The following is a 20,432-nucleotide window of genomic DNA, read 5'->3' on the forward strand; positions in this document are numbered from 1 at the left end:
GAGATCTATAGATGTTTGAACTTTTAAGGAAATCAAAGGATATGAGATCAGGCAGGAAAGTGGAGTTGTGGTTGAAGTTCAGTCACGAAATTATTGAGTGGCAGAGCTGGCTTGAGGGGTCGTATGGCCTATCCCTGATCCTATTTCTTATGTTCTTACAACCATTGTCAGAGCAATGTAAATCTAATTGCCATGCCTGACTCCCAGTAATCCTGTGTCTTCCTCTGATTCTCTGCCTCAAGCAAAGACTCTACAGTTGGCACCATAAGATGCCTTAATTTCAGTTTGGATCACATGAATTAGAGAGGGTGTCAAAAGGAAAAAGACTGATCCATTTTTAAAATACTTGTTCTAAAGTTGTCAGCATTGCTGAAAAGGCCACAACACTAGTTGCTCTGAGAAGGTGGTGTTGGGCTTTCTTGAGTAGTATGATTGGAAATTACTTCTAATGTCTATTAAAATATTTGTGTATTTATATATTAGAGATCTTGGAATATTATAATTATTACTCATGGAATAATTGTAATTATTAAAGTATAAATTTCTAGATGTTAGGCATAGCTCAGTGGGTAGCATTATTGCTTGAGTCAGAAGTCTTGAGCCCCACTCCAGGGGCTTAACAAATTCTGGACTAACACTTGAGTGTAGTATGAGGGGATGCTGCAATATCTTTTTTCTGCCCTCAGACAAACGAAGGATTCCATGGTACAATTCAAAAATAGCATAAAGATTCTGGTGTCCTTGTCAACAATTATCTCTCGAGCTACACAAAAACTGGTACCTGGTTAGTTATCTCATTGCTGTACATGGGATCGTGCTGTGCATAAATTAACTGCCACATTTCCCTGAATTATGACAATGACTACAATTGAAGCACTTTAGGACATCTGGAAGTTGTGAAAGGAGCTTCATAAAGGTCAATTCTTCCAGTTTGGACATGGGGCATTACTTCCGAGCCCAATCTGTCCCCACCTAATGTTGATACACTAATAAATGTTTCATCCAAAACTTTGACCATAACTTGATTGCTGTGCATTGCACTTGCAGTATTTTTATTTCAAAAATACGTTTAACATGTTGCATTGACTTAATTAAACAGAACTTTGCATAACTTATGCACCAATTGATCTTTAATTTCAGTGGGGAAAAAAGTTAAAACCCTGTAAAGCAAAGACACGTTAACCAGACAGAATCTTCCTGAATGAAAACTGTCGTCTATCCACCTAAGGGTAGTTTGCTGTGCTGCGTCTAACATTGCCTGCCCTTTATGATGGTGAGGGAAGAGTGGGTGAAAAAGAATCGTCTTCCCAGATCCATATGTAATCATAGATTAATCTGAAGTAAGGATAATAACTAGGACCATTCTGAAACTACTGATACTCTGGTGTCTGCCCACTGGCAAAGGGGTGTTGTAAAATGACCACTGACATGAGCTTCTTCTTTCCCGCCCCCTGCCCGCTTCTCTCCACACATATACAAACTGTGGATTGAGAAACTAGATCCAGGATCACATCAGACATCTTTGCTGTCCAAGGGAAATAAACATACTTCAGCTGGATGTTTCATGTCAAAAAAAAAAGCTGACTTGGGGTGGGAACTAGATCTGGACTTTGGACAAGCACACTTTATTCTGGCTCAGAAGTGCATTTTTTATAAAAATCTAAGACTGTCCACAACATCCATATTTGTGTGCAGAGGCAGGGTTTTGGACCAGCTGCTGGAATGGTCCAGTAACAGGTACAGCATTTTAAAACCCTGCCAATACAGGTCTAACATTGAATAGGAGTCCTGTGCATGATCTTGTGGTCTTGCTGGGGTGTCTAAATGTGTGCCAAAGAATGAGCTGCATTTGTGCCAGCAGATATATTAGAAATGTTTTACTACTGGAATGGTCAGGAACATGGTTCATTTATAAAATTATTATGTAGCTGTCTGTGCTTCTTACAAAAGTTATTATAAATGTAAAAAATATATATATATAGCATTTTTTAAAAATACAATCGCTACATTTATCGATCTCACACAAAGGTATTTATATAGAAATTTTAAAATTCCTCAACAAAGCTGTCACTTGTGGTTTTATACTGTTTGGGAAGTTGCATTATACGGAGCTTTCTTCAGTGTTTCCAGGAAGAACTGCTCGTCTTCAAGAAAGTCACGGTCCTGCAAAGGAGAAACAAAAGCAAGTATCACTGAAAGGCAAACAGTGGGCTGACTACATACTGCACTGCATCACTTAGGTGTTGACTCACACACAGTTGTGCAGACTCATTTCAGAATACCTTCATTCTGGGTTGATTTCACTTTAGAATGTGCTGATCCTAGCCCATGCCCGAACAGGTTGTCCTACAAGTTCACTTAGTGACACTGGATGACAACCAGCTGAGGCAGCAATACAACCTTCCCAGTATATTTAACAGGCAGGTTTCTGGTCTGTACTAACTGAACTGGTAGCAACACAACTTGCCCCAGAACCGTGGGGCAGGGAGAGCAAAACTGCCCTGATAGTTCCTGTTCCCAGCAGCTTCCAAGGAACGCAGCTGGAAGCAGGAAGGGAAGTATATCTTTGTGATCCACACTAGTGTAGCTCAAACTGGGTTCCATGGACCCCTGAAGGTCCACTGAGGTTTTTCAGGGGGTCTGCTAGAATAGTCAAGCAGCAGCCAGAGGCAGGCTTGGTGTGAGGTACGAGCAGACAGTGGCCGCCACATGTACAGCGCAGAGTGGGCTAGCCAACTCACCTCGGAGCAGAGCGTGTATGGAGGCGCACAGACTAGTAGGTAGATAGCCAGGTAGACCTACAGTAGCCAAGGCTGGTGTAGGACACCAGGTGAATTCGGCCTTGATCAAGAAGGGAGTTTTTAAAAAATATTTCCTACTTAAACGCAAAGAAAGATCACCAAAATAAAAGGTGATCCAGATATTGTGAATTTTATAATAATTTAGACGAGGTCTGTGATTACTTGAAAATGGAAATCAACCAAAAAGCAGTGATCTATGTGCTACATCTCAACAACATCATCTGCAGACGTTGGACCAGCTTCCACTAACGTCAACTAGCTCTATTTCTCCACCACCATCCACGGACTTTATGTTGTCAAACTGCTTGTTCAATATCCAGTCTCAGATGACCCACAATGTCCTCCATTTAAAGATTGGGAAGACCAAAGCCCTTGCCACAAACTCTGTGCCCCAGCCACACATTCAATCCCCTTCTTCAGCCACTCCCACAGGCTGAACTAGATTGCTCACATTCTTGGCGTTATATTTGACCTCCAAGCTGAGTTTCTGACCCCATCTCCTCTCCGTCACAAAGACTGTTTACCTTCATCTTCACATCATCACCAACCTTGACTTCTACCTAAACCCAACTGCTACTGAAACCCTCATCCATGTTTTTGTCACCTTCTAACTTGATTATTCCACTGCTTTCCTGGCCAGCCACCTATCCTTCATTCTGCATTTCATCCAAAATCTGACGCCATATTCTTTCCCACATGACCATTAACTATCTTACTCATTACCTCACATTAACATTTTTCATCCTTATGTTTAACTTTCACAGTCTTGCCTTTCCCTTGCTCTGTAAATTTCCCTTACCCTGCAAACCTTCCCTCCCAAACTCTGTTCCTTAGTCTCTGGCCCCCTGTGTATTCCACCCTCACCACCCATGGCCACGTTCACCTACAGTTCGCTATTTACAATGGTGAGCACCAAACACCTTCAACAAACCAGATCCAAATTAGTGTTATAGTATTAAGCACAGTCATCACAGGTTTACTCAAGACACCTACTCCACTGAACCTCAATATTGTTAAATAAAAACAGAAAATTCTGGAATGAATGAATGCTTCAGAGCTCTGAAGAAGGGTCATACGGACTTGAAATGTTAACTCTGTTTCTCTCTCCACAGATGCTGCCAGACCTGCTGAGTTCTTCCAGCATTTTCTGTTTTTATTTCATATTTCCAGCATCTGCAGTATTTTGCTTTTATCTTAATATTGTTAATTTCCTCTAGTTCATCCTTGCAGCACACACTTGCTGTATGATTTTGGTTGCTGTTCTCCTCACTTTGACTGTCAAGATAGCTGAACCCAGGAACTCCATTGTGTGAGCTAGCCTCTGACCAAGCAGGCCATTGCACTTTACATTGTTGTTCCATACTTGCTGTAGTACCCAGGATATTCCTCAAACTTTCAAATAGAACAGGGTTAAGTACACACCAGAAGGCCTCACCTTTTTAGCAGCATGTCTGAAAATTGCAAGTTTGGCTTCCAATTCTGAAGGCATAGTTGTCTCAATATTGCTATCCAACCTAGGATTCCCAGGTAGTCCACGCTGAGCATTACTAAGCACTGGAGGAAAATCTGAAAGGCAAATGTACAGAGTTCAAATTCCACACTTGCTGGATGATATCAATAAAGGGTCCAAAGAGAGCCAATTCAAAAATGATTTGCAGTTGGAGCTGAGCAGGCAAAAAGAAAAAGTCAAATTCCAAAATAGCTTTATGTCAGGATATATGCCTGAATTTCCCTGTGTCCAGCTAGGAGTTTGCAATATGAAGTGATGGCAGATGAGATTCCTTGCCAAAGTTGCATATTTGGAAAATTACCCCCATAATCTTTTACCATGAAATACAAGAGGAAAACTGAGAAGGTTGCTAAGGATCTACTCTACAACTGCCTCTTTATGTTCAATCAGAGGAAGGCACTTAGTACGAGAACAGGATCAAAGTAATGGCTGGACCATAAAAGGCCATAGCTCATCTGGTTCGCTTTCTACCATCCTGTTAATCACATGATAGTGAAAGTGGAGCTGTTGATTAATGGAAATTGTGTATTAATTGATCTACAACAGACCCAGACATGAGGTGAGGAAACCACTAGTGGTGGAAAGCTCCTGGACCATAGGTCCAAAGTCACCTGTTCCTTCCAAGTATGTTAGTGTGGGGGTGGTCTGTGAAGATGCACCTCCTCATCACCTGTTGCACAGGAAGTGTCAGCATGGCTCAGTGGAGCACTCTGAACTCTGAATTACAAAATCGTGGGTTCTAGCCCCACTCCAGGACTTGAGCACACAATCTATGATGAAACTTAATTGGTGTACTGAGGCCTCTACATTGTCTTAGGTTCTGTCTTTTGGATGAGCCATTAGATCCAATTGCATTATGTGAAACACAGGACAGTTCCCTCTGCTTTCCGGTCAGCAGTTATCGCTCAACCATCACCAAAGCAAATTAGCTGGTCATTTATTTCATTGGTATCTGTGAAACTTTACAGTGTACAAACTGGCAGCCACGTTTGCCTGCAAAACTAGTGACCACACAATTCATTGAATGTGAAGTGCTTCAGGACTTCACTGGAATTCCTGTGGCAGGAATTATTAGAAAAACATAGAATAAAGTGTTGCGATATAAAGTTTAAAAAAAAATCTGAAAATGACGTTAATCAGGAAAACAGAACAGAAAGTGCCAGGAATATACAGCTGGTCCACTTAACATTTCTGGACTCTGATAAAGGAGAGTCTACACTTAAAATGTCACTTTTTCTTTTTTCTGATACTGAAAGACTGCACATTTTCTGCATTTTGTGTTTTTATACAAGATAAATAGATCTGGAGGACAAGTTCAGAAAATGACAAGTAAACTCAAAACCCAGGAGAGACCTGCACTTAGAGGGCATGACCATGGGATGTCACAAAGTGCTTTAGGGCTAGTGTAGACACTTGTAATGCAAGAAGGTGGACAACAGGACAAGGATCCTGCAGGATTTCATTTGTACTGTGCTCCTGGTGTGAACAAATGGATCAGAGCATCTGACAAGGAGGAAGCGGTAGGCGATGACAGCAAGCGTTGGAATCTGGGACGGGGAGCAGCCTGAAAACACAGTCCTAGAGATGCGTTTTGGAAGAGAATTCTAGACAGCAGGGTCATGGATGGTTGAAAGTACTTTGTGTGGAACGTAAAAAGAAAATTGGAGAGAGGAAATGGAAAGGCATGTGAACATAGATTAATGAACCAGAGTATTGCTGAAAGAAAAAAACATTTTTGTCAAAGCTTTTTGTCTCGTACTCATCAGCACAATTCGCAAGAAAATACCAATGTCAGGGGAAACAACATATTTATACTGTATGAGAAGAGAGTGCTGATTGGTTGGCAAGTGGACTCTGAATGATAGAGGCGTTGCCATGGAGAATGCACCAGATGATGATGACTGACAGTTAACTGTCAAGAACTGTTTGAAATTTAAACCAGGGAGTTTGACTCTGATTGGTCAAGACATTGCCCTGGGGAATGAACCAGCGAATGGCTGTCATTTATTTTGTTTAGCTGAAACAGGCGCAATGTGTGTACATGTTCTTTCTGTCTTCAAAGAACAGGGCCCTGTGTATTAATATATGCAACTTCCAGTACACGCAAATGTGCCACACTGTGAGCCCAACTGACAATCTTAAATTAGTTGTCAGCGTAACTCTTAACACACTGAGAATTATTTAGCAAATGTTGTTCAATTGCGGAATCGTATCTAATGTTGGACACTGCATTGCAAACACGGGCTGATTTGGTGCGGTCTGTAGCTTGTCCATTGCAGTCACCATCATTTGGTGCATTCTCCATGGCAACATCTCTACCAATCAGAGTCCACTTGCCAACCAATCAGCTCTTTCTTCTCATACAGTATAAATATGTGGTTTCTCCTGACATTGATATTTTCTTGCGAATTGTCCTGATGAGTGCAGGATGAAAAACTTTGACAAATGTCTCTTTTTTCAGAAATACTCAAGTTCTATACCACCAAATGACTATTTGCAAACCTAAAGAGTGGTTTTATGTTTACAGAACAAATGGTCACTTGGTGTAATGGGTGTAGCTCTGCCTAAGGGCTCAAGCAAGAAATGAACAGACATCTAATTCAACAGGGAGGAGGCAGGAACATGCTTACTGAGTGTCGGGGAAGAGAAAGATTAGTCTGGTATTCAGATCTACGAACTTATCAGCCCAGTCATCTTATTTATTGCACTACGTTATTTCCAACTGAAATGCCCTTTCAGAAGACAAGCACCAAAGTCCAAGGCATCCAATTAAGAGTGTACTGCAGAGTCTAAGCAACATATCCATCACCAGGAAATGAGAGTTTTAATAAAGCACTTACATGAATTATTTGCAAAGGATACTGGTTGATTCCTGATATGTGGTGTTACTGTGTTGATGGGCATTTCCACTGCAAATTTGTTCAGATGATGTCGTTGCTGGGCTAGACTCAGACGTTCCTGGACATTAAACATTTAGACAGAAAGTGTGTAATTTTATCTGTTCATTTCCCTTGTTCATCTGAATCAGCGTTCAGCAATCCCATGTTCCACTAATCACTCATAGTTAGATGCAGAGTAAAGCTCCCTCTACTCTGCTCCAATTTGAGAAGGGTATAAATGTACTGTCATATTTTTCAGGTTCGCCACACCACCCATCTTGTGCTTAAGTTCAAATTTCTGAATAATAGGCAGTTTATAATAGTGATCCATTCCCTTAAGAAATGGTTATGAGGCCCTACAGGAAGAATACTTTCATCCAATCTGACCAGATCTGAACTCAGATCACAGAAGTAAAAGGTCTGTGTCTATCTAACCCACTGCACCATCTAGTCTGCTTGCACCTTCATGTGTTTTTATAGAAATCTGCTCTGTGGGCATATGTACATGAGTACAAGTATTTTACTGTGTGTGCAGGAACCTTCAAACTACTTAGCAATAGATATCTGTAATTGGTGTTCCTTGCATTGCTTGCAACAGTGTTCAATGCTTTAAGGGTGTTGGTCTAAAAGAGCTCAGAACAATTCTTTATGGTTATTAATACTGTATTCCTTGCACTTATAAGGTCCCAATGTTGAATCTCTGCAAGCTGAAGCATTTCAAAATCTTTCATATAATAAACTACTTCCGAAGTGTAATGATTGCTATGATATAGGCAGACACCTACATTGAACTCACCCTAATGTAACATCATGAAGTTCCTCTAAGGTTTCACATGGCTTAGTGGTTTGCACTCTCACCTTCTAGTCAGAAGGTCAGGGCTCAAGGCACAATCCAGAGATTTGAGTATATGATCCAGGTTGACATTTCAGTGCAGTACCAAGGGAGTGCTGCACTTTCAGAGGTGCCAACTTTTGGTTGAGACATTAAACCAAGGCCCCATCTGCCCTTTCAGGTCTACGTAAATGATCCCAGCTCCTCAATGTGCTGGTCAATATTTATCTTTCAACCAACATCACTTAAAGTGATTATCAGGTCACTATCACATTGCTCTTTGTGGGGGCCTGCTGTGCGCAGATTGGCTGCTGGATTTCCTACATTATAACAGTGCCTTAATTTCAAAAATAGCTATTAAGTGCTTTGGCATGCCATGAAAGGTATCATATAAACATAACAAAAATAAAAATACCTGGAAAAACTCAGCAGGTCTGACAGCATCTGCGGAGAGGAACACAGTTAATGTTTCGAGTCCGTATGACTCTTCAACGGAACTAATAGAAACGAGGTGAAATATAAGCTGGTTTAAGTGGGGGTGGGACAAGTAGAGCTGGATAGAGGGCCAGTGATAGGCGGAGATAGCCAAAAGATGTCATAGACAAAAGAACAAAGAGGTGTTGAAGCTGGTGATATTATCTAAGGAATGTGTTAATAGGTAACATTAAGGGTAGAAAGCAGGACGAGCAAGGTACAGATAGCCCTAGTGGGGGTGGCGTGGGGGAAAGAGATCGAAATAGGTTAAAAGGTAGAGATAAAACAATGGATGGAAATACATTTAAAAATTAATGGAAATAGGTGGGCAAAGAAAAATCTATATAAATTATTGGAAAAGTCGGTGGGGGGGGGAAATCAGCAAGGTGGTGGGGATGGAGGAGAGAGTTCATGATCTAAAGTTGTTGAACTCAATATTCAGTCCGGAAGGCTGTAAAGTGCCTAGTCGGAAGATGAGGTGCTGTTCCTCCAGTTTGCGTTGAGCTTCACTAGAACAATGCAGCAGGCCAAGGATGGACATGTGGGCATGAGAGCAGGGTGGAGTGTTGAAATGGCAAGCGACAGGGAGGTCTGGGTCATGCTTTATCTCTACCTTTTAGCCTATTTCGATCCCTTCCCCCCACCCCACCCCCACTAGGGCTATCTGTACCTTGCTCGTCCTGCTTTCTACCCTTAATGTAACCTATTAGCACATTCCTTAGATAATATCACCACCTTCAACACTTCTGTCCTTTTGTCTATGACATCTTTGGGCAATCTCCACCTATCATTAGATAGGCCCTCTATCCAGCTCTACTTGTCCCACCCACCACCCCCCCACCCCTCCCTTAAACCAGCTTATATTTCACCTCGTTTTTATTTTTCCTTAGTTCCGTTGAAGAGTCATACGGACTCGAAACGTTAACTGTGTTCCTCTCCGCAGATGCTGTCAGACCTGCTGAGTTTTTCCAGGTATTTTTAATTTTGTTTTGGATTTCCAGCATCCGCAGTTTTTTGCTTTTATCATATAAACATAAGTTATTTTTCTTTCTTGAAGCGTTATTCTTATTAGACTCCATAGCTGATGATGAAAGTACCTCAATAAAGATCTCAATACGTCCCTGATTTGGCTATCTAGATATAGGCATTTTAAAGCATTGTAGGCAGATGAACAAGAAACATATAGGATCTCATGGTTAGGTACACTGGTTTCCTTTAACTGAAACTCAAGTTTTATAGGGTAAGGGTGAAAAATCTAGATGGTGCAACAAATCAGAACATTTCATCTCCAAATCTTTTCCTATACACTTGCTGCTGGATCTACATCACTGACAATCTCACCATCAGCAGTGGACTGTGAAATTCACCAGTTGGTTTTAACCAATCTAAATATACATTTTGTACTTAAGTTTACTTGATTGTGGTACCAAATGGTGTAGAATATATGATTAATTCAAGCATGTGCTATATTGAACACATTCCATCCACTAGCAACCCAATCACAATCATTTTCCCAAAAGTCACCAGCAGTTCAAAAGTAAGCCTAACATCTCTGCTCACTCTCAGCTATCATGGAAAACTAGTTACTACTGCAGCAGCTTCCTTGTCGTATCAAGTGAAATTCATGGATCCCAGTCTCTCCACCAAAAAAGATACCTGTTATTTCCTTCTTCCCACAATACCTGGTGTTGCTGTTCCTTGTTTCTCCCCATTTGAAGTACATGCTCTTGCTCCCCCCTGCCCTCATGTTACCTGGTGTAACTTCCCACCCCACCCCCCCTCAATTTGCTGTGCTTCTTGCTCCTCTAGCTGGTACCTGCTGTAAATGTTCATAGTTTTTTTTTGCAGTACCATGCTCCCTGCCTCCCTCCCCTGTGTTCCACTGTGTAGTTGTTCCTCATTTCTCCCCATTTGCAGTATCCTCTCTCTGTGCCAATTCCCACAGTATGTGGTGTAGCTGTTCCTTGCTTTTCCCTGCTCCCTTTTCCCTCCTCCCTCCCCTATGGTACCTGGTGTAGCTGCTGCTCTTGCTGCTGCAGTCTCTCCATTTTTTTTTGGATAGCATGCAGTCGTGCCCGGTGCTCAGACTCCACCCGTTTAGCCTCCATGAATTTTTGTTCACCTTCCTCATATTTCTGAGAGGCAAGCTGTAGAAGAAGACATTAAGGCAGCCAGTCAGTTAAAGAGTCCATGGTATATTAATGAGCCTAAAGACGCTGCATATGAGTCACCACCCACCCACATTCCCCGGCCCGTTCTCCCAAATGGTGAAGACTGCAATAGTATAACAATGACAAATATAACCATATTCAATCAAATATATATATGTGTGAAAATAACCATAAACAAACACCAGTAACCACGTTTAACATTTTAAACGTGCCCAGAAGAATCTATGCGGCTCAGTTTTCACCACTTAGTCGAGTTATCCAGTGAGCCACCCGGAAGAGAATTAACTTTTTTTTAAAGAAAAAAAGAGAACTGAATCTAACATTAAAAGAGACTAAAGGGCAGGTGAAAAGGGATAGCTCATAATGTGAGGAGACATCCACAACAAGGTCTCCAAACAGCTTATTTTCCAGGTGTCCAAAATGGCTGACTTGCACAACCAATATTATTGACACACATCTTCCATCTGATAAAGGTTACCAAGCCAACAGTGGCAGTGGTGTTTAGAATATTAGCAGCTTAGCCTCCTCAGGTCAGGAACTTTGTTGTCCCAGTTGATATTTAGAATATGGCAGAGCAGCAGCTTAGAAACATAGAAATTAGGACCAGGAGTAGGTCATTCGGCCTTTCGAGCGTGCTCCACCATTCAAGATGATCATGGCTGATCCTCTATCTCAATGCCGTACTCCCACATTCTCCCCAAAACCCCTTGACACCTTTAGAGTCCAGAAATCTATTACCTTCTTCAATATATTCATTGATTTGGCCTCCACAGCCTTCTGTGGTAGAGAATTCCATAGGTTCACCAGCCTCTGGGTGAAGAAGTTTCTCCTCATCTCAGTCCTAAATGATCTACCTGGTATCCCAAAGCTGTGACCCCTTGTTCTAGACCCCCCCAACCAGATGAAATATTAGGAAAAAGTTCAATCTTCTATTGTGCCTGCAGTAGGTGGTCCAGGTCTCACTGCCATATAGCAACCTGCTCAGAACACATGCTTGGTAGATCCATAGCTGTTCAACATTAATTTATTATTTCACAGATGTTTAGTTAGTTATCAGATTGTGGTCACTGCCTTTCCAATGAGTGTTTAGCTAATCTTCTACAGAGACAGGTTATCCAGAACAGTTAATTCTAAGCATCAGAGCTTGTGCACACCTTCCAACCTGACATTAGCTATTGAAACTTCTGATGTAGTCAACACACCCTTTGCCACAATCACTATCTTCTTTAGACTGACAGTTAGTACAAATTTATTATAAGCTGGCAAAAATTTTTTGCAAAGTTTTTTCAGATTCTAATACAAACGCTGAAAATCTGAAATATAAACAGAAAATGCTGGAAATACTCAAAAGGCCATTGACCTGAAATGTTAATTCTGTGCCTTTCTCCACAGATGCTGACTGACGTGAATATTTCCACCATTTTCAGCTTATATTTCAGATTTTACTTCAGAGTATGATCAGCATTACATCATTGGCAAAAAGAAGTTCTCCTATTAAGAGAGTTTGATTTCCCTACTTACACTTAAGATGTGCAATACTCAAGAGTTTTCCATCTAATCTTGTATCAGGTAATTCGCCCAAGCCACACTGCATTCCCGGTACATTAAACACATTTTAATAGATCAAGGGTATGAACAATTTCACTCAATGAACCTTTATTCCATATCCTCAGCATGCCACTGGTTTTGGTGACAGCTTTCCACGAGAAGCAAGGGCCGAGTATCTGGATCCCGAGATGATTTGCAAATCGCTTATCCTTCCTTCCCTTTTAAATAATATATGGTAAAGAGATGAGGATGACCCCAGTGGCAGTCTTACAATCTCTAAAGTTACCCTTTTAAAAGTGGACCAAGAAGTGACCTTTGTTTCTTTTCTTTCTCAGGCAATAGGTTGGATACAATTCACAAATTACACAGCCAGACTCTATTTCGAGTTAGAAGTTTGAATCCTGGTGTGCACACTACGTGTTATTGTAATGAATAAGATCAGTTTTTTTCACACCTTACTCATGCCCTCAACTTCTTCAGCCCTCTGCTTGATGCGGATTGCCATGGCATTAACTCTCTCCTTTTCCAATTGCAGTTTATGACGCTCTTGATTTAGGCTCTCTTGCTCTTGAGCTAACTGCTCCTCTTTGGATTTCAGTTCAGCAGCTTTCACCTTCAGTTCAGCTTGTTCCTGCAGGGAGAGGGCAAACTCAGTCCACTTAACAGTTTCTGTAGTTTTGAACACATTTTTAAAATGTCCAGAAGTATTTAAACCTAAAACTGTTACCTAAAAGGCAAAACGGAAAGATTTTTAGATCAATTGATTTTTGATAGATAGAAAAAATACAATTTAAAAATGGGTTCAATTAGTTTTATCTCTGGGGCATCTCATTATTCCCATGTCAGTCATGACCAAAATATGGGGCTGGTCGAATGTATCAGCATATATCGTGGATGGGTTTTCTTGGTTTGTGTCTATGCCTTTGTTAAATTTGGTGGCTGGAACAGCTTAATTGAAATGTCAATATGTGCAGATTGACAGGCTGTGGCGGATTTTGGGCAATGTTCCCTCTAAACTGAGCAAGCTGAAAGTTCCTGTGCAGGTGCAAATATATTTAAAGGGCCCACACATTTTTTTAAAAATCACCTGTGCCCTACGCAAAAAAAAAATAGTGGACACATTGATGTTGAGACATTAAGAAAATCAGGTACAATAGTGAATCTCCATCCAAAGGAAAATATATGGGAATTGACACTCCTTTTTTTAATATTTCTGTTCAATTCTCAGTTAATTTGTGTATTCAAACAAATGGCTGTAACATGAAAGGTCTAGTGCCATGGAAAAAACTTCAGACCTGCTTGCTCATCTTCCAATCTATTAGAAAATCTAAACACCATCAACTGAACTGAGAAGTACATTTTCCAAATGCACCTTAAACATCAGGAAGAAATATCAAGGGACAACTACTGTTTCATCCAAAAGGTTTCTTGCTGACTATTCCAGGATAATTCTGGAATGGAAGGATAACCACCAACTTTTTTTTTGCACAACCAAATGTATCTTTATATGGAGCCTATTCATTAGATGGAGCTGTCCTCTCCATCCTCATCTCTAACAAGTGTGAGGAGCTCATGTTCTTCTTTGTCACCAAGATTAGCACCTACTGATTCTGTTGCTTCCCACCTTCACCACAAGTTAAACTTCCCTAAGCTCTTCACTGCCCTAGCAAAGAATGACCAGACACTTTTATATGATAGTCCATCCTCCTCAGGGGTATAGTGTCATATTTTGAGTTCTAAAAAAATATGTTGGCCATATCATTTCTAAATCTACTATCACGTTGTTTTCCCATGTATGAATCATTTGAGGCCCAAAAAGTCAGTAAAACTATGCTTTTTAAGTGAAAAATATTAGTGCCAGTAGGCAGTAGGCATTTTATTTTAAACCCTGTGGTATTTTGAATCACTAGTTTTTGGTTTCATTATGCAACAGTTTAAATATTTAATCAAGCCGAGTAAAAACATGAATTACAGAAAGCTTTACTTACCAAAATGATGCTTCACAATAATTTCCACACTGGGTCCTGCTAAAGGAAGAGGTTGATCTTGTCCTCGAGTCCTCTGCTGATCGGTGACATCGCAGCCAGGCTGTGGCATATGGTGTTGAATCCCAGTGCGTCAGGAGGGCAGGGGAGGGTACATGTAGACTTACAAATATAATTGCTGATACCCGGTTTATGAGCATTCTTGAGTGCGTTGGTGATAAAATTAAGTTCATATGGCTGAATCCTCACTCACATTCTACAGCGCTGCTTGGAATTACTGGTGTACAATTTAGTAATGCTCATAAATCCTGGGGAATGTCCAGTTTCCTCCACGTAATCTCTCAATGATTGATTACAGAAGTAGATGACAATTTAAACCGCTTGCAGAGAGAAGATATTGCCGATTCTCCATAAGCTGGTGGCATTTCAGCTGACCAATAGTCTTGTCAAGAAGGCGCGATTGGTCAATCAGAGATATATAACTGGATTGAGCTTCAGAGAGTGAACAGGAGCTTTTCAATGACATGGTTGTGAACATTTGATTTTCTAAGTTATTAATGAGATTGGTTAAAAAAAAACTGCTAATAATTAATGCTTATAATCTTACTGTTGCTCCCTAACAAAACCATTCCAAACTTTCCCTGTGCAGCTGCAACTTTGCCTTCAAGAGCTTTTGTGCCAGGTTGCTCTTTCCATCCACGCAAAAAGCAGATGCTGTGAAGAATCTGTTTGTCTGCATGCACAATTGTTGTAGTGCATTTCTGCAAACACTATGAGAGCACGCCAAGTTCATGTAATGTGTCATACATCAGAGCTAAGTCTAAAAGAAACTGTTTTGGAGAAATTCTCTTTAACAGACCCTCATAGGTGTTCCTGTCAGACGCAGACCTTGTTTTATCTTTCATTGCTGGTCTTTAAGTAGTCTTTAACACTACGATTAACACTCCCCATTGTCTTCTGTCCATGACATCTTTGTCAATCTCTCCTGAGCTCCCACCTATCCCTGACCTTCTATTTTGCTCCATCTACTCCACCCCCTCTTATACAGTTTAAAATCCACATTTCTACTTCCTTAAGCTCTGACGAAGAGTCATATGGACTGGAAATGTTAACTCTGTTTCTCTCTCAATAGATGCTGCCAGATCTGCTGAGTTTTTCCAGCTTTTTCTGTTTTTATTTCAGATTTCCAGCATCCGCAGTATTGTGTTTTTATATAATGCTTCATAGTCGCACCGACGCTGTTCAAAATGAACTTGCTACACATCTGGAGCTTAAAATGCAGCTTATTTTGGAAATTTGTTCTTCTAATTCAGCAGCACATTCTGCCAGCTGCCTCTGAATCAGAATCACAGAATCACAGTGCAGAAGAGGCCCTTCAGCCCATCGAGTCTGCACTAACACGTGAGAAACACCTGACCTACCCACCTAATCCCATTTACCAGCACTTGGCCCACAGCCTTGAATGTTATGACGTGCCAAATGCTCACCCAGGTACTTTTTAAAGGATGTGAGGCATCCCGCCTCAACCACCCTCCCAGGCAGCGCATTCCAGACCGTCACCACCCTCTGGGTAAAAACGTTTTTCCTCGCATCCCCCCTAAACCTCCTGCCCCTCACCTTGAGCCTATGCCCCCTTGTGACTGACCCTTCAACTAAGGGGAACAGCTGCTCCCTATCCACGCCCCTCAATCTTGTACACCTCGATCAGGTCGCCCCTCAGTCTTCTCTGCTCCAACTAAAACAAACCAAGTCTATCCAACCTCTCTTCATAAATGTTTCATCCCAGGCAACATCCTGGTGAATCTCCTCTGCACCCCCTCCAGTGCAATCACATCCTTCCCATAATGTGGCGACCAGAACTGCACACAGTACTCCAGCTGTGGCCTCACCAAGGTTCTATACAACTCCAACATGACCTCCCTACTTTTGTAATCTATGCCTCGATTGATAAAGGCAAGTGTCCCAAATGCTTTTTTCACCACCCCACTAACATGCCCCTCCGCCTTCAGAGATCTGACAGAGATCACGCCAAGGTCCCTTTGTTCCTCAGAACTTCCTAGTGTCATGCCATTCATTGAATACTTCCTTGTCAAATTACTCCTTCCAAAGTGTATCACCCCACACTTTTCAGGGTTATATTCCATCTGCCACTTATCTGCCTATTTGACCATCCCGTTTATATCTTTCTGTAGCCCAAGACACTCAACCTCACTGTTAACCACCCGGCCAATCTTTGTGTCATTTGCAAACTTACTAATCCTACCCCCCACATAGTCATCTATGTCGTTTATATAAATGACAAATAATAGGGGACCCAGCACAGATCCCTGTGGTACGCCACTGGACACTGGCTTCCAGTCACTAAAGCATCCTTCTGTTATCGCCCTCTGCCTCCTACAACTAAGCCAATTTTGAATCCACCTTATCAAATTACCTTGTATCCCATGCGCATTTGCATTCTTTATAAGTCTCCCATGTGGGACCTTATGAAAGGCTTTGCTGAAATCCATATAAACTACATCAGCTGTACTACCCAGAAGAATCTATGTGACTCAGTTTTCACCACTTAGCCGAGTTATCCAGTAAGCCACCCGGAAGAGAATTAACCTTTTTTAAAACACTGATTGAGGTGATCTGTTATACTCAGAGTATAATTTGTCCATAAATGAATGGAAATGGTTCTCCACTAACTTCTGTCACCGAATCACCCACTGCAAGTTCTAATCTATGGTTTAGGCAATGCCAAATAATAATAGCTGAGTATCGTTCCATAAGTCTGCTAGCTACACCTGATTTGGTGCCCAGCATAACACTCACTCCATCACTAGCAAACACTACAAGATGCTGCTTCAGGTAGGAGTGAACAAACCATGTTTCTCGAGACATTAAAGAAGATACTTAAATATTGTATCAACTTTTTGATCTGGAATTTCAATGAGATCTAAAAGCATGAAATGTGGATCATCCTTCTTATCACACTCACATTTTGGGTAAACTACTAGAGCAGTTTTGCTACATAGGCTTGTAGATTCTTCAATAAGAATACAAAGTTTACCCTCTATTACGTTGATATGCTGGTAAATTTTCTTCTTCATCTCGGTAGCTATATGGTCAATAATTTCGGCAGCACTGTAGCAGGAATGCAACACAATTCCCATGTCAACACCATTTTCTTTTGAAGTTCCAGCAAGCCAAAGTGGTCAGAGTAAGGTCTGTTGTTTTGAGCCAGGTAGTATGCAGAACGGAAAACTGCACAAGTTGCCTTTAGGTGAGATGCATTCAGGTCGTCACCAATTTTTCCAAGAGTGCCTTTGATGGCTTTTTCAGCAACATGTCGCACAGTGATGTGACCTTTCAACAGTTTGTGTTCTACAATATTTTCCTGTGAGATTTTAATTGTACGCTCCGGTTGAATCCATTGTTTGACACTTGGTACAAACGCCACTCATTCGAAAGTCCCAATCCCTTGGACGTGAAAAGTGATGTTACCAATATTTGCACACACTTTATGCCAAAGTTTTTCATCTTTACAATCTATCCAAGGATATGTCTCTTTTTTCCTCTTCCACATTTCCTCTGTTCACGCGTCCGTGCAGGGATACAGACCTGCCACTGTATCAAGCTCAGTTTCAATATGACACTGTGTGTCAGTTTTGAACCTGAGGCAGCCGCAGCACTGAAGTTCTCCTCTCCATTATCACTCAGTTTGACAGTACTTGAATGTTCTTTACTTTCTTCACTCTCTCTACAAAAGGAGGTTTTTGTTTTGCAGTCATTGTGTTGTTATCATGACAAGTTAAGCTACTGAGTAACAGAGGGTCAATGGCCCCGGGCCGACTCATGAGGCAACTCTGACACGCTGGTATGATTTCCACTTCCTATAGTCCCAACTCACTGAATTTTAGCGATGAATAGGCGATAAAAAAAGCTGGAAAAGTCGCAATTATCTGTACCTAATTCTAAAGCTGGGGGAACTAACTGGCACATTACATGGCAGAAGTAGTTCTGATGCATTCTTCACAACATTATATGAAAACGCAACTTAAATTGTAGGTGCCAGAGTGGCACCAGCCGCACTTCGCTCCTGATCCTGCTAAATTGCTTAACGATAAATAGGGCGGATCCTGATTTGTCACAGCCCATATAGACTGATCTAATTTATTAATATTTTGCTGTGTCATTTGGCTTAAGTGTATTAATAACCTGTAAATAAGTCTGATTAAATACAGCCTCTATCCATTAGACTGTTGGTTTGGCCTGAACTAACAGGAAACACTGTAGAAAGTGAGCACTACTTATTGTCTGGATCTTGCCAGTATTAGGCTGACAGGATCTTTGCATTTAAATCATTGGAAATGATAAAAACCCACCAAAAAGATGTTTTCAGAGTTTACAAATACTGTGAATTGAGTATCTACAGTTGCGAGACATGCTTAGCTTTTGCCAGTGTTAGCAAATAGCGTGTACCATTTGGTTTGGTGGTGAAGAGGGGGAAGAAACAGAGACGGCTGAACAGATGGAACCAGACTTTCATCCTTGAGGTGAGAATCGTGAGACAGACCATTTCCCGATGTCACAATCCCGCCTCCTGCCCCGCAGTGCCCTCCCACGCTATTTTCATGGCAGGGACATGCTGCAGTCAGGAATGCCACCTCCTGAGGCAGGAACAGAAGTGGGTGGATGCTATGGTGGACAGGTTTGAAGACCCATCTCCATTCACTGGAACATTGACCCAGGTCTATACATGAGTGTTAGGTACCCTGGCCCTCACCCCCCGCGCCCCCCCACCAAACCCCATGACCTCTCTATGCTCCCTCTTATCCCCCATGTCCCCTTATAACCTCCCATGCCCCCTCCACATTTCCTCCATACACCCCATGCCCATTCAACAGTATTCACTATGGACAGAACTCATGAGCCCTATAATAACACTGGGAAGTCTTCAAGATACTCATAAAACTGTCAAAATAAACAAAGTCATTCAAAAACCTTTAATCCTATTAACAGCTCATAAAACTGTCAATCAAAACAAAACTCCATCTCCTGGACAGCTACATCAACAACCCCTGCTGAACTAAATCCATTAGTTATGTTTGGAGCTCAGCCAAGCATTCATAATGGGATTTCAAAGCACAGCTTTGCCAACAAAGCATCTAGAGCCAGATACATTATAATCGGGAGGTGAAAGGGAGAGAGGAACTTGGTGAAATTGAAATCACTAGGGAAACAGTACTGAGCAAACTGATAGAGCTGTGGGCTGGCAAGTCTCCGGGTCCTGATGGACTACATCCTAGGGTCTTAAAAGAGGTAGCTAATGAGGTAGTCGATGCACTGGTGTTAATTTTCCAAAATTCGCTAGATTCTGGAAAGGTTACATCAGACTGGAAAGTAGCAAAAATAACCTCTCTATTCAAGAAGGGCAGGCTATAGGCCAGTTAGCTTGACGTCTGGCGTGGGGAAGTTGTTAGAATCGATCATTAAGGAGGTTATAGCTGGGCACATAAAAGAGCTCAAGGCAATCGGGAAGAGTCAGCATGGTTTTGTGAAAGGAAAATCATGTTTAACCAATTTATTGGAGTTTTTTGAAGGAGTAACATGTGCTGTGGATAACAGGGAGCCTGTAGAAGTTCTGCACTTGGATTTCCAGAAGGCATTTGATAAGGTGCCACATCAAAGGTTATTACAGAAAATAAAAGCGCAAGGTGTAGAGGATAACATATTAGCATGGATAGAAGATTGGCTGGCTGGCAGAAAGCAGAGATTATGCATAAATTGGTCTTTTTCTGATTGGCAGGATGTGACCAGTGGAGTCCCACAGGGGTCTGTGATGGGGCCTCAACTTTTTACAATTTACATGAATGACTTAGATGAGGAGAGTGAAGGCATAGTAGCTAAATTTGCAGATGACACAAAGATAGATAGGAAAGTATGTTGTGAAGAGGACATGAGGAGGTTGCAGATGGATATAGATAGGTTGAGCGAGTGGGCAAAGATCTGGCAAATGGAGTTTACTGTGGGAAAATGTGAAGTTGTTCACTTTAGCAGGAAGAACAAAAAAGCAGAGTATTACTTAAATGGAGAACGGCTGAATAATTCTGTGCTGCAGAGGGATCCACGTGTTCTTCTAGTACAAATCACAAAAAGTTAGCGTGCAGGTACAGCAAGTAATTAAAAAGACTAATGCAATGCTATCCTTTATTACGAGAGAAATTGAACATAGAAGTAAGGATGT

General features: G+C 41.4%; 1 protein-coding gene across 4 annotated transcripts in view; it reads right to left on the reverse strand.

Annotated features, from left to right (window-relative positions):
• Window positions 1-1,899: 1,899 nt before the first annotated feature.
• fbf1 (Fas binding factor 1) overlaps window positions 1,900-20,432 on the reverse strand; it is a 127,445-nt gene continuing 108,912 nt past the window's right edge. For all 4 annotated transcript variants that reach the window (XM_078570802.1, XM_078570800.1, XM_078570799.1 and 1 more), the window contains 5 exons: window positions 12,670-12,846; window positions 10,506-10,643; window positions 7,152-7,269; window positions 4,237-4,367; window positions 1,900-2,163 (listed from right to left, as the gene is read on the reverse strand). In XM_078570802.1, the coding sequence (XP_078426928.1) occupies window positions 2,080-2,163; window positions 4,237-4,367; window positions 7,152-7,269; window positions 10,506-10,643; window positions 12,670-12,846 (648 nt within the window). In that variant the 3' untranslated portion in view covers window positions 1,900-2,079. The remainder of the gene's footprint in view (window positions 2,164-4,236; window positions 4,368-7,151; window positions 7,270-10,505; window positions 10,644-12,669; window positions 12,847-20,432) is intronic.

Source organism: Cetorhinus maximus, chromosome 24, assembly GCF_964194155.1.
Source record: "Cetorhinus maximus chromosome 24, sCetMax3.hap1.1, whole genome shotgun sequence".
NCBI classification, from domain to species: domain Eukaryota; kingdom Metazoa; phylum Chordata; class Chondrichthyes; order Lamniformes; family Cetorhinidae; genus Cetorhinus; species Cetorhinus maximus.